Below are 22,717 nucleotides of genomic sequence, written 5' to 3'. Positions count from 1 at the left end.
CTCAGAGCCCAGAACATCAACATACTCAGTGCATCTCTCTGGATTATCAGGAAGCTGCTGGTTTGTGTCTCCATGTCTCACACTGGTCAGATCATCAGACAGATAGAGCCAGCAGTTTGAATCTTACATGATCCTGACGTGAACTTTATCAGAGGCAACCTGCCACATGAGAGACAGAAACTCCGGGATGGTACCCCGGATGATGAGTTAGTAACATACATTTACATAAATGCATACAGATAGAGAGGGAGAAGAAGAGAGGGAGGGGAGGAGAGACACATGATCACCTGCATCAGCATATATCATATATATTATACATATTATTAGAAATGACACTTCTTGTTACATTGTTTAATGAACTGCCAGCTGTACTTACTAATACATATCGCTGCCGATTTAAAACATCAATCCGTTTAAATCATTCATCAGGTAACAAATCCAAACATTTGCTCAAATTTGAGGATTTTGATGTTTTTATTTGGCATTTTTCACACTTTAAAGATATTTTGATTAAAACAATCAACACATTATTTGATAACAGAAATAATATTTAGTCGCATCCCAAATGCACACAATCTTAAAGTCAATATTTGATGTCTGATTTTCTTGCCATTCTGGGCTCCTCTAATATGGATTAAACATTGAATAACAATATAAACTTCATCAGGTTATTCCTGTAGAATCTTCTACAGTCAAAGAAGCACAAATAAAGAAGATTTATTTATTGTTATGGATAAACTGAAATAATATATAGAATATGTCGACAGTCACACACGCTCAACAAATCACAGGTGAATTATTACACTAACATTCACTGTTCTTACATTGTGCACAGTAAGACCTGACGTTTTATCAAAACACTGGAGAAACAATATGACTGTATTAAGATACAAAAGGTTGTTTCTCATGTCTGGGAAAATAACATTTGTAGATATAAGTACAATAAGATGAACACATGGAATCTACTCGTCCCAGTTCTTGCAGCACATTTACACCACCAACACATAATTCTGCCGACATTTATGCTTTAGTTTCTCATTCTGTGCTGTGGAAATATATTGTATATTATACAACAATCAAGGAACGTGATCCATCATGTGACCTGCTGAAAGAGATCACATCTCATTCTTTCTTTAACCTGCATCTCTACATTTTCTTCATGTACTTTACAATTACACCATTCTCATCTATAAACATTTAACTGGAATTATCTGTAACTGACAAAAAACCACCTCCAGCATAACAATCCTAATAAATCACTGAGACGTCACCACCCTCCCTGAACGTCCACAGAGAAATCTCAGTGGGACACATTTTGATATCAGCAGTTTTAGCTTCACCAGCTTCTCCAATACTGAACAATGGGAAGAGTTTCTCAGTGAAAGTGTCTCTGAGAGTGCAGATGTGAGTCATGTCTTCAGGGTCGGAGAAGGAAACCTCCCCCCTGTCATAGTCCAGCTGGACTCTGATCCTCTGGAGATTCTTCTTCACTCTGACAGTCTCACCAACACCATTAGTGTATTTCCCACTGCGATGTAATAAACACCAGATTCCATATTTTGGTGAACAGTATATCTTTCCCTTCCTGTCAACTGACTCTTTAACCAAACCTATTAACCAGACAGGATGATCTCCCACCTCCACCTCCCAGCTGTGTTTCCCTGAGCTGAAGCCCTCAGAGCCCAGAACATCAGCAGAATCAGTGCATCTCTCTGGATTATCAGGAAGCTGCTGGTTTGTGTCTCCACATCTCACACTGGTCAAATCATCAGACAGATAGAGCCAGCGGGATGCAGTGTTTGGGTCCAGAAGGACAGGACTGAAGTGGACCTTCTCCTTCATCTTCTCCCAGACTCTGAAGGACAGGTTGCCCAGGTGTTTGGCCACATCTATCAGCGCTCCTGAGAGCAGCTGTGGATCTGACAGTGAGCACTGGACTCTGGCTCTGGTCTGAGTGGCTTTATAACTGCTGAGGAATGGCACCTTGTGTTTCTGCAGGTCTTCTTCAACAGCAGAGATACTAGTGTGACAGAGAGGAGATCTGCTCCTGAATCATCTTCATCTCTCTGCTGATAGTCTTCCCCTTCTGCTCCTCTTCCTCCCTCAGAGCTGCCAGTCTGGACTCCTCTTCCTCTTTCAGGAACTGGTGGAGCTTGTTGAACTCTGCTCTGATCTGCCTCTCTGTGGACAACAGCTGCTTCTTGGACTCTTGAATCACTTTGTTGTATGTTTTCCTCCACTTGTTTCGTGTTTGTCCCTCTTGTCCTGCAGAGACTCTAAGTCACATGTCAGCTGGTCCTTCAGCTCACTGACTGCTTGTTCTACAGGAACCACCGTGTGACTCTGGTGGAGAGAAAAGTCACAGACAGGACACAGAACTCTATCTTCATCCTTACAGAACAATCGAGGCTCTTCTTGATGTTTACTACACAACACCTCCACCTTCTTCTCTCCTTTCTCCGTCTCAGATGATCCAACTTTCAGCCTCTTAGCAAAGCAGTCGGCCAGTTCCTTCAGTGCAAAGTCCACTACTATATCTTTTGAGGTCTTTCTTTTACAAATGGGACAGTTTCTGTTCTTACTTTGTTCCCAGAAGTTCTGCAGGCAGCTGGAACAGAATCTGTGGTTGCAGCTCAGAGACACAGGATCTCTGAAAGTCTCTGAACACACATGGCAGTTCAGGAAACTTTCAAAAAGAGCGGTTTTCTCAGCCATCTGTCTCGGTCCCTGTTGTCTTTTAAAAGCAAGACTCAACAAGTTACTGTCCTTTCTCTTCACTCCAGACGTGTGTTTTCCAGCAGAGATCTCACACCCTGTCCTGGCGTCTCAGCTCTGTTCAACAATATCAAAATCTTCTTTTGTCTCCATGTATCTCTGTCACAGGGTGAACTATCAACAGCAGGAAATGCTGCTCTGTCATTTATTCACCAGCAGATGGTGACGTCAGGATGTCTTTCAGAGGGAAATGTTGAGCTTTTCCTTCAGTTGGGGACAATTACTTTGTACAGGTATCTGTTGGAAGACAAACACAAGAGGTTCAATCATTTAAAAAGCAGATCTTAAAGTTATTTCTTTTGGTTATTCGATAGACGAGTCAAAGAGAGATGAGAGGGGGGGGCAGGGGACGACATGCAGCAAAGGGCCACGGGTCGGATTGGAACATTGACTGCAGCGGTCAGAACTCAGTCTTAGTACAGAGGACGCTCCAGTAAAAAAGATGAAGTTATATTTCATTGTTCACTAAATAAAGAGTTGGAAATGCTCATAAAGGCACAAACAAGGAGAGGTTTGTGTCTTTGACTGAACATTTCAACAGGCTGAGTGACATGAAACCAGTTTGACAGTTTTATTCTTCAGCCAGTGCAACAGGAAACATATTCTGCTAACACGCCTGTTTGACGGTGTTCATATATCCAGTTGGACTAAAGAAATAGCACTCTCTTAATGTGCACTTATAGGAACAAAGCTGTTGTTCACTTTTCATTTCTTTTAAAACAAACTGACTTCATTATAATTGTTTCTACATTTTGTCAGAGTAAATGTACAAATAACAATCCTGATATCGAGTCGACATCAAGTCTCTCAGCACGAGAGTATTTTCACTCACTCACCCTCTACTGACTCTAAGGATCACACTACATGAGTTTATCTCATCATGCATTTGTTGGAATTATCTTTTAAAGATTAACACCTGCAAAATAAAGAAATGATCAACAACACATACATGTTCTGTCAATGTCTTAAAGATATTTAGAGTTTATAAACATGACAGTGAAAGATGTCGGACAGAGACGGTATTGTTGAGGAGCTATAAAGATAAGAAAGTAGAAAGTCTTCATCCTCAAAATGTTCAAATAAAACAGATTTCTTATTGTCATAACTTGTGTTTTCAGCCTCTAAAGTAAAACCTAGAAGGACACAACACAGCTCTCCTGGAAATACTTTTACATCTCTTTCTTTAGTGTTCTTGTAGCAGTCACTCTTCCTGGAGTGCACACAAAACATCCAGATAACAGTTGACACAATATCTAGACACAGAAGCAGAACATCGTAAGAAAGCGTGTAGTTCAGGCACACGAGTTGTTAAATAGCAACACTTCCCACAGACCTTCCAGTCTTACAGCGTGGTAAGGATCTGGAACAGAGGGATGAGAAGTGAAAACATCACAGTCTTTGACTTTGTTGATTTTGTGCAGCTTCTCCATCCTGACAGCACGTCTCTCAGAACCATCAGGAAATATAGTTCAAAGTGTGACGTGCCTCTGTTTGGTCATTTCAAACTGTTCTGCTCTGAAACGTCACAGCTTCAGTCTGTTCAGATAAAATACCTCTAAACGACTGTGTGAACTTTGACCAACAACAGTCAGTGTCAGGCTCGTCACTCACACAACAATTCAAAGTTTAGCTTCCTGTTCTGAGACAGAAGCTGCACCGCCTGTTTATCTACTTTACACCTTTCCTCTGTACAACATGAGTTATAGTTATTGACTCCAGACGACTTTCAACTTTATTAACTATAAAGTGTAAAGAGATAAGCGTTAAAGCTTGATCCCTTCAGACTGCAGGTATTCAAACATGTGCAGAAGCCCACACTGATGTTTTCCTGATGTATCTCTGCAGAAGAACACAAGAGTTGTTGAGGTACATGTACATATGGGAGTGGATTCCCTTCAGACCAGAGTTCTGCAGGAAACATGTTTGTCTCATTAAACCTCATTTTAGGTTGAAGGTCTCAACAGTTGTGTGCTGGAATAAACTGAACTCATTCATTAAACCTTTATCCTGCCTGACATCTTCATGTTCATTTCAATTCAACTCTGTTGATGTGATTAAAAAACATAAAGTTATATTTAGGACTCACCGACTTACAGTCTCTCCACTTCTCCACTTGATTCACTCCAGACGTGTGTTTTCCAGCAGAGATCTCACACCCTGTCCTGGCGTCTCAGCTCTGTTCAACAATATCAAAATCTTCTTTTGTTTCCATGTATCTCTGTCACAGGGTGAACTATCAACAGCAGGAAATGCTGCTCTGTCATTTATTTACTACAAACGGTAAAATAAGTTTAAAAAACAAAAGCTGATCTTTCCGGTTTATTCATTAAATAAGAAATGAAAATGCTCATGAAATGCTACAAACACGGAGAGGAGTGTTGTATTCTAGTCTAACGAGGACTGAACTTTTCAACAGGCTGACTGACAATAAACAAGTTTGACAACATTTTTACTTTTCAGCCACAGTAACATGACTTCCCCTAAACTTTTATCCTGCCTGACGTCTTCATGATCCTTTCAATCAAATCTGTTGAAGTGATTAAAAAACATAAAGTTATTGTTGAGACTTCCAAGAGTTTCATAATGTGTCCAGATGCTCAAGATAAGCCCTTCATCATGATCTAACACCAGGTAAAAATAACACTAGAACCCTCTTCTCAACAGTCAGCCACCTACTTCAGCCTGCTACAACTCTCCCTCCAGATGTCTCCACCGACCACTGCAACGACTTCCTGCAATTCTTTGACACCAAAATCAACACCATCCATCATCAGCTGGCCTCATCCTGCACTTCCCCAAGTGATCCACGTTGGATGGTTACCATCGGCCAACCATTCACCAGCAGCCTCTCCAATTTCTCATTAGCAACAGAATCTACCATCTCCAAGCTCATCCTTAAATCCAAACCCACTACCTGTCAGCTCGACCCCCTCCCCACTATCCTCGTCTGCCTTCCTTTTCCACCGTGATCACAAGAATCATTAACTCCTCCCTCACCACTGGATCTGTACCCCCCTCCCTCAAAACAGCTGCAATTACGCCGGTTCTCAAAAAGCCTTGTGCTGACCCAGCTGACCTTAATCATTACCGGCCCATCTCCAACCTCTCCTTCATATCCAAAACCCTTGAAAGAGTCGTTGCTGCTCAACTTCAGTTCCACCTCGACACAAACAACCTCCATGAACCTTTTCAATCTGGTTTCCACCCCAACCACAGTACTGAAACAGCCCTCGTTAAACTCACCAACGACCTCCTCCGTGCAGCGGACTCTGGACTACTCACCATCCTCATCCTCCTTGATCTCACCGCTGCCTTTGACACCATCTCCCACCTGACACTCATCCAGCACCTGGTTGACATTGGAATCTTTGTTGTAGCACTTTCATGGTTTTCATCATATCTCTCTGACAGACAACAATATGTGCAACTGAGCAACCACAGGTCCAGGTGTTCTGCTGTTTCACGAGGTGTCCCCTAGGGTTCAGTACTGGGTCCGCTATTGTTCATCATCTACTTCCTTCTTCTTGGCACAATCTTCCGCCACCTCAGCTGATGTGACTGTAGTCTGTTATTTATAGAGAGGAAACTAGAAGTCACACTAACACTCTGCTCTCTGCTGGATGATTCATGAACAGCAGCTCAAACAGACAAACAGGTCCAACCATCCATGGAAAAGGTCCAGTAAACATCAAAACCCTACAGTACCCTAAAACAGTACATTTAAATTTGAACGACATGAATTATTTCACGATAAGAATGCTGCAGCTCCGTCGTGAGACTCCACTCTAACTTCAGCTTATTTCAAAGATGGAGAATCAGAATCAGGGCTCCCCAGGACAGAGCTGGCCTTCTTAACCAGTCTGTTCAGTCTCTTCCTGTCAGCAGCTGAGATGCTGCTGCCCCAGCACACCACTCCATAACAAATGGCTGATGCCACCACAGAGTCAAAGAAGGTCAGACCTCAGTCTCCTCAGCATATAAAGCTGCTCTGTCCCTTCTTAAACAGAGCAGCAGAGTTATCTGACCAGTCCAGTTTATTGTTCAGGTGAACACTCTTTTACAATATCAATGTCCGTTCCCAGGTTTGTTCACTGGTGTTGGGGGAGAATGATGGCGCCTCCTGATATCCACTCCCTGTAAGGCTTCCTGGTCTTCCCTGCGTTGAGCAGGAGGTGGTTCCTCTGGCACCAGAGGGCAAAGTCCTGTGTCAACTCTCTGCACTCCTTGTCATCCCCGTCAGAGATGAGGCCGACAATAGCAGAGTCATCAGAAAACTTCTGCAGGTGACACTTTGCTGTGTTGTGGGTGAATTCTGCAGTGTAGAGGGTGAAGAGAAACGACGCCAGAACCGTCCATGATCTAAGCTGGTGAGGTGATGATCCACCCCGAGCGCTCCAGCTTGTCCCCCAGCAGCCTGGGTTGAGTGATGTTGAAGGCACTGGAGAAATCAAAGAACATGATTCCCACAGTGCCCCCAGCCTTCTCCAGGTGAGAGAGAGATATCTGCATCACGTAGATGACAGCGTCATCCACCCCGATTTCACTACACGCCATTTGTCCAACATCACATTGGTCCTGACGTCCACTATGATGAGTTCGTTCAGGCGGCAGATATTTGGTTGATGAGAACTGACTTTTTCTTTGAGTTCTTTGTCCCACCACAGTGTAAACCCGCCAAGCAGCTTCCTCAACACCTGAAGGACTTTGTCTTGAGCTCTGCAGAGCATGGAGTCATTATTATGAGCTTGGGGACATTACGTTACGTTACAGTTTATTTAGCTGACACTTTTGTCCAAAGCAACTTACAATAAGTGCAAACAATGATGAGAATATAACTTCAAACAGCAAGAATCTTGCAAGTACATCATGTGACGGCCTCAGAGGTGGCCTTGTCCTGTCCTTCCCATGTTGTGTGCTTAACCTGTGTTTCAAGAGGTTGATTGGTGGAGCTGAGACCTCATCTCCTCATCACTGATTCAGCACACCTGAGCAGGCTGGGCTCAGGCTATAAAGAGACCTGCAAGATCTTCTCTGTCTCTTCCCTCTGGCCTGCTGCTGCTATTTGTATTGTGCTTGTGCTTTGTGGATCATTTACTTAAATTAAACCATATAGAAAAGTTATTTGATTGTGTGGTCTCCCTCCTTGTCACCTCCTCTCGAGCCAGGTTGTGACAATCAGCTTTAAATGGGTGACATCATTTAAATGCAGAACAATAGCTTCAAACAAGCCAAACCAATGTAAGTGCAACATACAAAGAGATTTATTTTTTTGCAGTTGAAACAGGCAGAGCCTCCCCCGTTATTATGAAAAGTAAAACAATTAATAACAATAAAATAAAATATAAATGTATATGTGTCCACTGGTCTGTGCTATAAATGCATTTTCTGTATGATTCAAATAATATTAATCATTTTTCTAGTCAAAATAGCTGAATTTGCGTATTCATCTGTCAGTGCCTCCCCAGCCATGAACCTCATCGCACGTCACTGTCTGGGTCCCACTCACAGTGAGGGAGTAGCGAGCCGATTGGCCGATGCAGAGCGAAGTGAGCGAGCTGGGGTGTGTGGTTTGATCTTGGCCTGGATGTAGGAAGGGGCTGATCCATTCACAGCACGGTAGGCCAGGACCAGAATCTTAGAGCAGATTTTGGCCCCCACTGGTAACCAGTGAAGGGAGCAGAGGAGAGGTGTAGTGTGGGAGAACTAAGGTAGGTTAAAGACCAGTCGGGCTGCTGCATTCTGGATGAGCTGTAGAGGTTGACTGGCACATGCAGGAGTCAAGCAGTAAGATGACAAGAGCCTGAACCAGAACCTGCGTTGCCTTCTGAGTCAGTAGGGGACGTATCCTCCTGATGTTGTAAAGCAGGGGTGCCAAACTCATTTTAGTTCAGGGGCCAATTTGATCTCAAGTGGGCCGGACTAGTAAAATCATATAATAACCTATAAATAACGAGATCTCAAAAATGTTTCCCTTTGTTTTAGTGCAAACGAGTACATTCTGAAAATGTTCACATTTAATGAACTATCTTTTTACAAAACATTATGAACAACCTAAAAGTGCAATTTCAACAATATTATGCCTCAGTTTATCATTTAGTTGCATTACAACTTACAGATCACAGTGTATCAGGCACAACACATTTAGTCACAGGTATCTGGAACAATATAGTATTTTACTTTATGATCAAAACAACTTGTCAAGATATAGAAATAATTAGAAAATTACATTCATTTCCACATCTGTGTAGTAATCCTGACACACCACACAAACACAAACTAAAGTAACAACTATTAAGGAGGCATTAAGTTATCCGCCTGCCTTGTAAATGTATACATGTAAATACATAAAGGTTGTGTCTCTTTGTACTGCAGCTGCTGACTGACATTATATTTCACTGTTCAATGTCTTTAAATATTTCCACAGTAAGTATTCATTTTCACGGAAATATATTCTCACGGAAATATATAACGTGCAAAAGTGTCCGAAGCAGCATTTTACATTAAGTATGCTTACTCACTGTTTAGTTTGCTCCTGAAACTTGTAATCTTTTAGCGTCACACGTGCGTCAATATCAGGCGTCAAATCCTGAGGAGCAGCCAGGATGTCATTAAAGTGTTTGTGTGTGAGCCTAGAGCTCTGTAGAGCTTTGTTTTATTGATGCTCATTACAGAGAAAAGTTGTTCACAAAGGTAGGTAGTCCCAAACATGCACAAAACCTTTGCAGCGAGAGCTGTCAATGTGGGGTGCCCTGTCAAGAGAAGCTGATAAAAAGGTGTCCAAGCCCACCGAGACAAATTTTTCCTTCAAATCTGAATCACACTGCAAGTTGATTACTTCAAGTTGGATGTCGACAGATCAGAAGCCTTGACCGTGAACGGCGAGCGAAACACTGCAGTATGGCTTTGATGCTAATGCTATTTCGCTAGCAATAAGGTAGTTAGCTTTCACTGCTGCATCGCCGACATCTCGGCTTCAGGCTGCTGTTTCTTCAGACCATTCGCCATGATGAGTCTCATAGTGACGCCAAATATTATAATCTTTGAGCACTGAAAGCTGCTGTGAACACACCGAGCACACACCTCTGTGAATAAATAGGAAACGGTCCATTTTTCTTGGAAAACTCTACACTCCGTGTCCACGTTTCTCCTTTTTTGACAAAGACATTTTGGGTAATGAGGCTGCGAGTGTAATGTTGACAGAACCCGCCAGTTCCAGAAGTTTTTTTACCGGCAGCTCCAGCATGAACAGTTTGCTTGCTTGGCAGTGTTGTGTGCGACCCTCAGTGGACCGGTTCCGGCCCGCAGGCCGTATGTTTGACACCCCTGTAAAGAGTGTTTCTGCAGAAGCCGACTGTTGCAGAGATGTTGGCAGTGACAGTTGGTCGTCCAATGTAACACCCAGATTCCTTGCAGTCCAAATTGGGGAAACAAGCAAGGTGCTGCTGGACAGGCTGCCCCAAAAATAACTCTTATGACGCCCAAAGAGTGTTTGTGGACCACGGAGGCACCAACAGACTTCAAGAGGCCAACTACCACAGAGTTCCCATCGTCGGCCTTCCTCTGATGTTTGACCAGGAGGATTAGGATGAGAGCGAGGGCGATGCCAAAGTGCTGGACGTTGGCACATTAAACAAAGACATCTTCCTGGAGGCGGTGAAGGCGGTGCTTCATGAGCCGTCCTACAGGGAGAACGTGCAGGAGCTGTCACTGACTTGTATTCTAACAGTGAAATGTTTGGTAAGTGTTTGAAGGCAGGAAAGAAAAACTGCACTAACACAGATACTTCTGTTGCCCTGTATGTACTTCTGTAGCACTTCAGTTTTTCTCTGACAGCAGCAGAAAAAGAAAGAATGAGAGAAGCAGAGAATAAATGATTGTTGTGTCTCGTCAGCTATGTTAAATGTATTCATGTTCGTGTTTAGGGTTTAGATCAGGCTTTTGTTTAATGTCATGTTAGTCTGTGGTTGTCATGTGACCTTTTGTGTAGTTAGATTCACTCAAGTCTTGTCTCGTCGTACACTTCCTGTTTTGTTTTGAAATGTTTTCTTCCCCTTGTGTCATGTCTTGGTTACTTCCTTCCTTGGTGTGATGGTCTGCCCCGCCCCTGATTGTTTCCACCTATTGTTTTGTACTTTGTTTGCAGCAAAGCATTTTATTTTGTTATATCCGTCTCGGAGTCGTTCATTTGAGTTCACCATTCTTGTCTCTGAGTTCCTCAACAACTATGTTTGAATTCAGTGTTAATATCTTGTATAATTGAGTTTTATGATGGTACAGCAGCACAAAATAAATGTCGGCCTCTGAAGAGCTGAAAAGACTCATGTCCAAGATATCATTCAGTCTGAATAATGTGTTTGAGACTCGACTGAACTGGTGTCTGAAGAAGCAACAACATGCTACAACAAGAGCCACAGCAGAGATGCATCTCTTATCTGCCCTGGACATACAGCATGTCTGACAAACACAATGGGTTTTTGTGAAGGATATGTATTAAAAGAAAATCCATCATAAACTGCTGAGAGGTGCTGCTATTGATCAACCTGTGCAGCAAACAGGAATATGCATGTAAATAAGTGACAGATCAAATGTTCAGTGTTCAAAATGAGTCTGCTGTGAACAAAATGTGGACTTTGTCTCCATCTTGTGGCGTTTACAGGAAATATAATGTGACCATGCATCACATACTGTATACATATTGCACATTCAATAATGTGGATGACATTATGCACATGTGGGTATGTTGTCCCTGAACACTGCCTTCAGTAGGTCACACAATTAATCACATGTAAGAGTGAAGGAACCAAATCTTTAGTGAAAACTCTCCTAAAGAGCAAATCCTTCAGACAGCCATCACTACATGTGTGTGTACAACCCTCAGTCCTCCCTCTCTTCAATGAGCCTCTTTATAACACACTTGAGCATCAACACACTGTTACAACTTCAGATTACAAAGCTGACCAACAACTGCTTTATTGGTTTCTCATAAGACAAAGTCTCAAAGTGAAGAAAGTATGTATTTTCTCAGGAGACTGTTGTAAATGATTATATTTAATGCTGCAGTGAAGGTGTAGGAGGGTAAATGTGATTCCTGAATGTTTCTAAGTGAGAATCAATTCATCTCCATCAAATGAAACCCGTTGCACAACTCTTCTCCAACATGCCATGCTTTATTCCTCACACGTGTTCTGCTACTTACAGTGGATATATAAAGTCTACTCACTCTTATGAAATTGCAGGTTTTTGAAACGTAAAGACATCAATAACAACGTAAATGTCAGACTTGTTCGATCTTTAATGTGATCTTCCAACAAACAAATCCACAGAAAACAACTAGTTAATTATCAGAACAACAAAGTGATTGCATAAGTCTGCACACCCTTTCATAACAAGCTGTGTTCAAAGTTAACCAATCACATTCAAAATCATGCATGTAGGTAAACAGCATACACCTTCCATCCATGAAAGTGATTCTGACTAAAACCAGAGTAAAGTCAGCTGTTGCTGAAGTATTTGTTTGAATGTTTGGTGCTGCATCCTACTGGGAGAGCCATGGACCACAAAGAGTTACCAAAGAAACTGCCAGATGTAATTGTTGAAAAGTAGAATCAGGAGAGGGATATAAAAGAATATCGAAGGCATTAGATGTACCGTGGAGCACTGTCAACCCCATCAATAAGTGGAGAAGATGTGGCACCACAGAGACATTGCAAAGATCAGGACGAGCCTCCAAAGTTGATGAGAGGACGAGGAGAAGACTTATCAGGGAGGCGACCAAGAGGCCAACGGCAACATTAAAGGAACTAAAGGAATTTCTGGCAGGTACTGGTCCCTCCTTGCATGTGACCACCATCTCCCGTATTCTGCACATGTCTGGGCGATGGGGTAGGGTGGCAACACGGAAACCCTTTCTTACAAAAAGAAATATCAAAGCCTGTTTGAGTCACCCCCGAACCATGTGGGAAGATGTGTTGTGGTCTGACGGGACAAAGGTTGAACTATGTTAAGATATGTTTCAATACAGCTCATCATCCAAGGAACACCAAACGCCTGTGAAGCGTGGTGGTGGGAGCATCATGCTCTGGGCTGCTTGAATGAATAGCTCCAAATATCAAGATATTCTGGCACAAAACCTGCTGTCAGAAAGATGAAGATGAAGAGGAAGAGGAATATCTCGTCCCAACATGACAATGACCCAAAGCACACATCCAAGTGGACCAAGGCGTGGCTTCAGAAAAGGAAAATCAAAGTCTTGGAATGTCCCAGTCAGAGCCCGGACCTCCATCCCATCGAAAACATGTGCAATGACCTAAAGAGAGCTGTACACAGGAGATCCCCTCGCTATGTGAAGGAACTTCTACTTTTCTGCAAAGAAGATCAAATTCCAAAGTGTCGATGTGCAAAGTGAATAGAGACTTCTTCACAAAGACTTGCTGCTGTAATAAATGCACAAAGTGCTTCACAAAGTGTTCGTTGGGTGAGGTGTGCCTCCCTTCCTCCCTCCTAAACTCAGCTGCCACAAAGTTTGCTGACCTGCTGGGGTCAGTGCGTAGGGGCTCAGGGCCCACATCTGACGGGGAAGGGAGATCCAGCACTCCACCTCCCGCTGCCCTCTCTGCCCCCTCCCCTCCACACACCCCTGTTGTCCCCATGCAGAGTAAGTAGACAAGAGAAAGAACAGGGAGAGTACTGGAGACGACCGCTGCAAAATTTGTCATTTTGGAAAAGGAATAAAACAAGCTTTACATAGATCACTATCTTATTTTTAACAATGAATTGTTTTTGGCTGCACCTGTTTTTAGAAATCCCAAGTTTTCTTTTGTTTAATCTTTTTAAGTTTGCACTGAAGAGATGTTGGATGGTGAAACCACCTCCAATTGCAGAATCTAAATATATTGCTGTGATGAGTTTTTAGGGGAAAAACATTATAGGATGAAGCTGACGATGTTCTACATTTTTATTTTCAAAGACAATTCAATGAAAAGAGCTAAATCAATGATTAATTGATTTACTGACTTAAAATGCAGTCTGTGTAGCCAAAGCCAGATCATGTTTATTCTTCTGGGCCAGAAACTTCCTCTGTTGAAAATAGACCCAAACAATAAATGCGCTCTTTACTCCTATTTAAGTAAAATGTGTTAACTGATTTACAAAATGTGTCTTTTAAATGAATGTCCCTTTATTTATTTTTCAGATTTAACACTTCATTAGGAATTAATTGGCTTGATATATAGACCAAATAAAATAGTTAAATTGAATATTTGTATGATAATGATTATAACTGCATAGTTGTGCATCATTTAAAGTCTGTGCTTCATATTTGAAGTAGACCTGGAAATGATGAATAATGGTGTGCAAACGAAAGGCTTGAAAGGGTTAATTGAAAGGTATAATACTGTCGTTTCAATGAAAGATTCCACATAAAACTATATCTGTGGGCGCTGAATCTTCCTCTGTGTGGCGTCTGTAGTGCAAAAGAAGGCTGTGACAATGAGTAATGTTGCTGACACTGTAGTTTAATTTATAGTTATTGTGACCACACATTATTTTATTCTCTAATCTGTTGTTTTGCATCACTCCACCCCCCACCTATCCATCCATCCATCCTGCCTGGGCGGCACTCAGTGTCTCGGCTCACAGACCTGGTAAGCAGCGTTCGCAGGGTGCCGGTGGCCCCTGCACCTTTATCAACGAAAGCTGCATTGGTAAATGATTTAATATCAGATAATAAGATTGATTTATTTTGTCTCACTGAAACCTGGCTGAGACATGAAGAATATGTCAGTCTAAATGAATCTACTCCACCTGGTCATATTAATACTCGCATTCCTCGAGGTACTGGCCGAGGAGGTGGAGTTGCGGCCATATTTGACTCAAACCTCTTGATCAATCCTAAGCCTAAACTAAACTATAACTCTTTTGAAAGCCTTGTTCTTACGCTCTCAAACCCAACATGGAAAACAATAAAGCCAGTTTTATTTGTTACTGTGTACCGCCCTCCTGGTCCGTATTCTGAATTTCTATCTGAATTCTCAGAATTTTTATCAAATTTAGTCCTTAAAACAGATAAAGTAATTATTGTAGGTGACTTTAATATTCATGTGGATGTTGATAGTGACAGCCTTAATAATGCATTTATCTCAATATTAGATTCAATTGGGTTCAGTCAGAATGTACATGAACCAACTCACTGTTTAAACCACACTCTGGACCTTGTTCTGGGATATGGTGTTGAAATTGAAAGTTTATCAGTGTGTCCACATAATCCTCTTTTATCAGACCATTTTTTAATAACTTTTGAAGTCCTGTTACTGGACTACAAGCCAGTAGGCAAAATATCCTACGCTCGATGTTTATCTGAAAGTGCTGTGACTAAATTTAAGGAAGTGATTCCATCAGCACTTAATTCAATACCAGGACTCAATATCAATATAACAGAGGACTCCAATGCTAACTTTAGTCCCTCCCAAATTAATCATCTTGTTGATAGCGCTGTAGCCTCACTGCGAATAACACTTGACTCTGTCGCTCCTCTAAAGAAGAAGATCATAAAACAGAAAAAGAAAGCTCCATGGCTTAATTTACAAATCCGCAAACTAAAACAAAAGTCGAGAAATCTTGAAAGTAAATGGCGTTCCACTAAATTGGAAGAATCTCGTTTAGTCTGGTTAGATCATCTTAAAACGTATAAGAAGGCTCTCCGTAATGCCAGAGCAGCTTATTACTCTTCCTTAATAGAAGAAAATAAGAACAACCCCAGGTTTCTTTTCAGCACTGTAGCCAGGCTGACAGAGCCACAGCTCTACAGAGCCTTCTATTCCTATATCTCTCAGTAGTGACGACTTCATGAGTTTCTTTAACGATAAAATTATAATTATTAGAGACAAAATTAATCTCCTCCTGCCCTCAATTGGTAATGACTTAACTTCAACTGTTGGAATTTTAAAAACATCTGTAATTCCTGAAATATATCTAGACTGTTTTACTCCAATCAACCTTAACCAACTAACTTCAACAATCTTATCGTCTAAACCATCAACCTGTCTTTTGGACCCGATTCCAACTAAACTGTTTAAAGAAGTTTTACCCTTAATTAACACCTCGTTATTAAATATGATCAACCTGTCTCTATTATCTGGCTACGTACCAAAATCCTTTAAAGTAGCTGTAATAAAACCACTTCTTAAAAAGCCTAGTCTTGATCCAGAGGTTTTAGCCAACTATAGGCCGATATCTAACCTACCCTTTCTCGCTAAAATCCTTGAGAAAGCAGTCGCAAAACAGTTGTGTGACTTTTTACATAATAATAGTTTATTTGAGGTTTTTCAATCTGGATTTGGAGTTCATCATAGCACAGAGACGGCACTGGTGAAAGTTACCAATGACCTTCTATTGGCATCAGACAAAGGACTTGTCTCTGTTCTTGTCTTGTTAGACCTCAGTGCTGCTTTCGACACTGTTGATCATGACATTCTACTACAGAGACTGGAACATTGTGTTGGCATAAAAGGAACTAAGCTGGTTCAAGTCCTATTTATCTGAGCGATTTCAATTTGTACTTGTTAACGATAAATCCTCCATGACAGCCAAAGTCAGTCTTGGAGTTCCGCAGGGTTCTGTACTTGGACCGATTCTATTCACCTTATATATGCTTCCTTTGGGCAATATTATAAGGAACCACTCTATAAACTTTCATTGTTATGCGGATGATACCCAATTATATCTATCAATTAAACCAGATGAAACCAATCAATTGGCTAAACTTCAAGCATGCCTTAAGGACATAAAAACTTGGATGTCTAGCAACTTTTTGATGTTAAACACAGACAAAACTGAAGTTATTATACTTGGCCCTAAACGCCTCCGAAACGCATTTTCTAATGACATAGAAGCTCTGGATGGCATTAACTTGGCCTCCAGCACCACTGTAAGGAATCTTGGCGTCATCTTTGATCGAGATCTGTCGTTTAACTCCCACATAAAACAAATCTCAAGGACTGCCTTCTTTCATCTACGTAACATTGCAAAAATAAGACAAATCCTGTCTCAAAATGATGCAGAAAAACTAGTCCATGCATTTGTTACTTCAAGGCTGGATTACTGCAACTCATTGTTATCAGGTTGTCCCAAAAAGTCGCTTAAGACTCTTCAGTTGATCCAAAATGCAGCGGCACGTGTATTGACTAGAACAAGGAAACGGGATCATATTACTCCTGTCTTAGCTGCTCTGCACTGGCTCCCGGTAAAATACAGAATAGAATTCAAAATCCTTCTCCTGACTTACAAATCAATTAAAGGTCAGGCTCCAGCATATCTTAAAGATCTCATAGTACCTTATAAACCAACTAGAGCATTACGCTCCCAGACTGCAGGGTTACTTGTGGTTCCTAGAGTCTCTAAGAGTACAATGGGAGCCAGAGCCTTCAGCTATCAAGCTCCTCTCCAGTGGAACCAGCTTCCAGTTTGTGTTCGGGAGGCAGACACACTCTCCACATTTAAGAGTAGGCTAAAGACTTTCCTTTTTGATAAAGCTTATAGTTAGGGCTGGCTCAGGTTTGCCCTGGATCAGCCCCTAGTTATGCTGCTATAGGCTTAGACTGCCGGGGGACACCTCCCTGCTCTCTTCCTTCTCTCCCTCTCTCTTCTTCTCCCTCTCTATCTGTATGCATTTATGTAAATGTATGTTACTAACTCACCATCCGGGGTATCATCCCCGGAGTGTCTGTCTCTCATGTGGCAGGTTGCCTCTGATAAAGTTTACGTCAGGATCATGAATCGTGACAGCGCCTGCTGACCTGGTCCTGCTGGACACCGGGAAGCCTTATTGACATTTTCCTGGATTCATCCAAACTTTCTATTTCTTTTTTTCCAACACAACATAATTTCTGTCAAATGTTGTATTTGTACTATGTTGTTTATCCTGTACACACGACATCTATTGCACGTCTGTCCGTCCTGGGAGAGGGATCCCTCCTCAGTTGCTCTCCCTGAGGTTTCTTCCATTTTTTCCCCCAGAGTGAGTATCGAGCACGGCCCACCCCGACCCTTCTCACATTGGCCAATCACGGGGCCTAATGAAACGGCATTTCAGCGCAGGCCTGTGTGTGAGCAAGTGTGTTTCACAGTCAGTGTTTTGTGCTTTCGGTAAACAGGTACATAACATAAAGTACTTTGTGGTAAACTGCTCTTTGGTCAGCTAAGTTGGAAATTGGAACATCTGGATGTGTGTGCTTTGTGCTGCTATTAACATCCTCTTCAGTCTGCCATGGAGAGCACTGCTGACTGCACTCAGATTTATGCTTTTAACTACTTGTGATGTCTTTGAATACAGCGGTGACATTGTGTGCGGTGATATAAGGAGATGCCTTGTGTGTGTGTTTGACAGTCGATCAGGATCACATGATGAGCAAGGCTCACTATTGTATGTGTGGACATGTTTGATTTAATTAGTTTGACATGTATGAGAAATGAATTCCAAAACTAATCAAGAGTGATTTAACCTGCATCTTCAAAGATGTTTGTTATACAGAATCCACACTTGGTACAATTACAGCAAGTTTACTATGAAGCATATATTTTGCGCTCATTATATAAATGACCAAAGAAGTTAAAACATTATTTGCAGTTTTCCCAAAGAACATAATGTATGTCAGGGTTCTAACTGCCTTTGCCTGAGCATCTGTGTTGTTGCGTGAACAATTCAGAAACTAACTGCTCTCGATCTGAACAACTGTTGTGTTTACCTCTGATTAACTTATGTGCCTGTTTTTCTTCTGCAGGACGCAAACAAGAAATAATCAAGATCACCGAGCAGCTGATAGAGGCAATCAACAATGGAGACTTTGAAGCATACGCGTGAGTCTGCGTTTTAGTGAGTGGTTTGCGTTCAAATGCATAGTTTAGAGTTAATGTGTGTCTTCGTTAACATGCCCTGCTCTCTCCTCCTCAGGAAGATCTGCGACCCTGGACTGACTTCATTTGAACCGGAGGCGCTGGGCAACCTGGTAGAGGGCATGGATTTCCACAGATTTTACTTTGAGAACCGTAAGATTGATACATTTGGTGGCATTTGTCTTATCGGTGCTTATGTTTATTATTGATTCATCTTGTTTATCTGTAATTTTAGTGTAAACATACACGTCATTTGTCTGAATCACAAAATGGGGCCGTGTTCTCTCCTTTAGCTGCTGTACATCTCTACATTTGCCCTATTACTGGTTTCATTAGGAAATATTTTCACAGGAAGCGTCAAGTAGGAAAATGAAAGTAGATAAATTTAACTAAAGCTCCACCCTAAAAAAACTAGACTCGCCAACAATGGCTGAAGATATTCCACAGCAGCAACCACACCGACTGAGATGATTAGTGTTACATTTACACATTGTCAGGTAAATTAATCCTGATCTTCATTAATCCACACTGGAAAGACTATCACATGTATTTGTCCTACCTCAATCAATATGTATTACGACACTACGAATATGTTTCTGCACTATTATGTATTTTCTGCACAACTATGTATTACAAACATAATAGGGGCACTTCCCCTTTTAGAGTAACAGGTCAACAAACCATCACTTCCGGACTGCTGACGGAGGAGCGTGTAGGCGCCAAACTGGGACCAATGAGGAGAAGGTCAACGCCTACTCCATGTATTAGATGCGAATTTTCAAATGTTTGGGCACACCTGGAGCGGAGCCGTGAGACCGCAACGATGGGGCTTTTTGAGCCATGCGGTCTATGGAAACGGCGACGCGAAATGTGTCCTCAGCTGAGAATATTTTCTTTGTTTGACTTATTGCGTTAAATAAATATATAGATTACATTAGAGGATAATTACATAGTTTGTTGAACTATTACAATTCCAAACCGGTGGTGTCTTACTCCATTCTTTCTCCTGACATCTTCTCAGTTTTGGCTAAGAACAGCAAGCCCATCCACACCACCATCCTGAACCCTCACGTCCACATGATCGGCGAGGACGCAGCCTGCATCGCTTACATCCGCCTGACTCAGTTTGTTGACAACCAGGGTCGGCCGCGGTCCAGCCAGTCGGAGGAAACTCGCGTCTGGCATCGCAGAGACAGCAAGTGGCAGAACATCCACTTCCACTGCTCAGGAGCACCTGCTGCGCCACTCCAGTGAGGTAATGGAGAAAACTGACAGCAGGAGGCGTTCCTCTCGGAGCATGTTGGTACTCTTCAGAAAGCAGCTGTTGTACCTATGCTGTATATTTCACATGTTAGTTTAACACAACAACCAGAGTGGTAATAGAGGATAAAAGGCAAGAACAAACATTTCAAAGTTGGTAGCTCTAATTCTAAATCTAGTATTGAGTACATTGACTGCATTGCTGTTGGTTCTTCTGGGTGCTCACACTGTGTAGAAGCAGAAAGAAGGTTCTTACGGGATGTGTTCATTCAAATGCTGCATAGATTTTAGGTGCAGCGACAGTCAGCAAAAGAAAATCAGTGTGCGTTTCCATTAGCCTTAGGAATGCTAATAGTCTGGAGAAAGCTTGAATTCCCACCCAGTAAATCATTTAAGTTAATTCTATGAATTTACTTTTGGTCCTCATGTGGTGCTTTTTCAACTGCATGTATTTATTAAATGTTTCAGCTGATGCTGTAGCCTTACTGCCTGGTACACAGTAATCCTAGAGGTAGAAGTTGCAGGTCTATCATGATTCTAATCAGACTTTTGTTTCCTTCGTTGATATTGCAATGTTTGCACCATAAACAAGTAGAACAACATTTCTGCTATATTTAAGCTTTATTGTGGCATTCCCACCAAAGTCATGAAATCATGCTTATTGAAATTCAAGTTTTGAAGTGGTAAAAATCAAACTCCAAAATCATAGTTCATCATTTTGGGACATTAATGTGCTTGCTTGCAGAGAGTTACATGAGAATGTTGATACCACTCTCATATACGTGAAGCTGGAGACAGGTGGCTTAGCTTAGCTTAGCATAAGGACTGGGAACAAGGGGAAACAACTAGCCTGACTTAAAAAATGTACCTGGCAGCAATTCACACAAACACTGCAGTGCAAAAATGTAGAGGTGCTGGTAGGAAAACGTTGTTACCTTTGGACAGAGGCAGGCTAGCTGTTTCCAGTCTTTATGCTAAGCTCAGATAACCAGCTGCTGGTGGTAGTTTAGTTAGATTAAATGGTTTCTGTGAAGGGAAATCTTTGTGAGTAGAGTAACTGGAGACCAAAAAAGCTGCAGGAGACGGACTTGATGTCTTACGCTAAAGGTTTATTGGAGCTTGGAGGATGAGAAATGCAAGTGAATTACAGAGACGTAGTCCCAGTGTACGACTTTCTCTCAGGGTACTCAACCTACGCTGGGCGCACTAGATTAAGACCCCCAAATATGGCCATTCTCTGCCAATCCATTCATGTTAAACGATGCCATTGGATAATAAGTGCGAAAACATGTTTAGCTAATGACGGATCACGTTGGGCTCCTCAGGTCACAGGCTGCACATTGTAAAAGAGGTAGTTGTTAGCATCTGCAGGTGATTTAAGGCAAAGTGCACCTAATCTTATCCACTGATGTCTGTGTGCTCCCATTGTGTATGTGTGGGTGCAGATCCACAGAGACGGAGCCTCCATAACTCTTATGTACCAGCTCTCTCTACAACAGTCAGCCCTGTGTGTTGAGCTATGTGTCTGTGTGAGACGACGGGTCCTGACCTTAGACATGGTAAAAGAACAAGGTGCATGAATGTGACCTGGGGCCCACTGTGTTTTGTTTCCTAACTTAAGGAGAAGAAACTGAGAAATCCTTCAGTGTGTTGCTTTAATAAGAGGAATTTCCTCATCAGTGTGAATCCACTCATCCACAGTAAAAACAAATAAGCCTATTTCCCAAACTGTCAGACTATTCCCTTCATTTAAAAATCTGATCTCAGTCATATTTATTATTTATCATTTATTTGACGCCGTTTTGTTTTCCTCCTCAGGGATGAATGCCATAGCTCTGTCCGTCAGGAGTGCTCTGCTGGAGAGAGAGAGAGAGAGAGAGAGGAAGAGGAGGAAGGGATGAAAGAACAAGTCCAGTGTCGGTTTGGGGACAGGCCCCTCAACAACAACAACCCCCCCCCCCACCCCCCCCCTCACTGGACCCCCGACCTCAACCCCCAGCATGCATCTCTTCTTTTACTACTACTGCCCCCTTTGTTTGTCACCTGTCCTACAACACAATCTGACAACTATCAAACAAACAGCTCGACGTCCTTCACCCCCTGCGGCTGCGTCTCCTTCCCTCCGACACTCTGGGTGGGGGGTGGGGGTGGGGGGGTGTGGTGTTTTCAGCACTCGGTGTGATGCCTTCTTCCTCTGGTCTCTTTTTTTGTGACACCAACCCTCTTGTGCTCCTGTGAATCCACACTTATGTGACATAAACACTGCACTGGAAATACAGTATGTAAAGTTTTAAGTAAAATCTATTATCATTACTATATTATTATTATTATTATTATTATATTATTATTATTATTATTACTATATTAATATTATTATTATTACACATAAGCAATTGTATATGTAATTTGTATAAGTCAACATTTCTGATGCCAGTGGTTTCTATAGTTGAAGGAAATCTTTTTTTGTTTTTCTCTATCTTGTTAAGGAAGCATGTTTTTCCCCCATATTAACAGTGGCTGTTTTTTATTGTGGCTCTTAAGTGGAAAATTATATTGCCATTTTTTGTCAGTTGCTTCTTGTACGTTAGCTATAATTCTGCGCCCAAACTCATGGACAACATGTTTTTGTTTGTTCGATTTCTTTTGGGGATTTCTTTTCTTCTTTTTGGAAGGGGTATGTCTGATGGTGTGAATGTAGAGACTGAGTCTTTATGTATGTGTGACTGTGGTAATGTGAGCCAGACACATAGTGCTAACTCAAACATAATGCCTCTGTACAGAATGAGGAACCTGG

General features: G+C 41.9%; 1 protein-coding gene and 1 pseudogene across 1 annotated transcript; one reads left to right on the top strand and one right to left on the bottom strand.

Moving 5' to 3' along the window:
• Positions 1–1,248: 1,248 nt before the first annotated feature.
• On the bottom strand, positions 1,249–5,407 carry LOC115006053 (nuclear factor 7, brain-like; annotated as a pseudogene).
• A 7,168-nt stretch (positions 5,408–12,575) lies between these two features.
• LOC115006058 (calcium/calmodulin-dependent protein kinase type II subunit beta-like) lies at positions 12,576–22,063 on the top strand. The gene is made up of 5 exons (XM_029428083.1): positions 12,576–13,429; positions 18,552–18,627; positions 18,722–18,816; positions 19,685–19,918; positions 21,742–22,063. The coding sequence occupies exons 1-4, from the start codon at positions 13,168–13,170 to the stop codon at positions 19,915–19,917; spliced, it is 666 nt and encodes a 221-aa protein (XP_029283943.1). The 5' UTR covers positions 12,576–13,167; the 3' UTR covers position 19,918; positions 21,742–22,063.
• Positions 22,064–22,717: the final 654 nt, after the last annotated feature.

This window comes from Cottoperca gobio, unplaced genomic scaffold, assembly GCF_900634415.1.
Source record: "Cottoperca gobio unplaced genomic scaffold, fCotGob3.1 fCotGob3_44arrow_ctg1, whole genome shotgun sequence".
Lineage (NCBI taxonomy): Eukaryota > Metazoa > Chordata > Actinopteri > Perciformes > Bovichtidae > Cottoperca > Cottoperca gobio.
The sequence above is the reverse complement of the archived record's forward strand: the minus strand, read 5'-3'. Positions and strand labels throughout refer to the sequence as shown.

What these genes read in the sequence shown, in the direction of transcription:
- LOC115006058 (XM_029428083.1), top strand. Translation starts at nt 13,168, where the DNA reads ATGTGCAAAGTGAATAGAGACTTCTTCACAAAGACTTGCTGCTGTAAT. An exon ending in CCCTGTTGTCCCCATGCAGA is followed by an intron (nt 13,430 to 18,551) that starts GTAAGTAGACAA and finishes TTTCTTCTGCAG; the next exon opens with GACGCAAACAAGAAATAATC. An exon ending in GGAGACTTTGAAGCATACGC is followed by an intron (nt 18,628 to 18,721) that starts GTGAGTCTGCGT and finishes TCTCCTCCTCAG; the next exon opens with GAAGATCTGCGACCCTGGAC.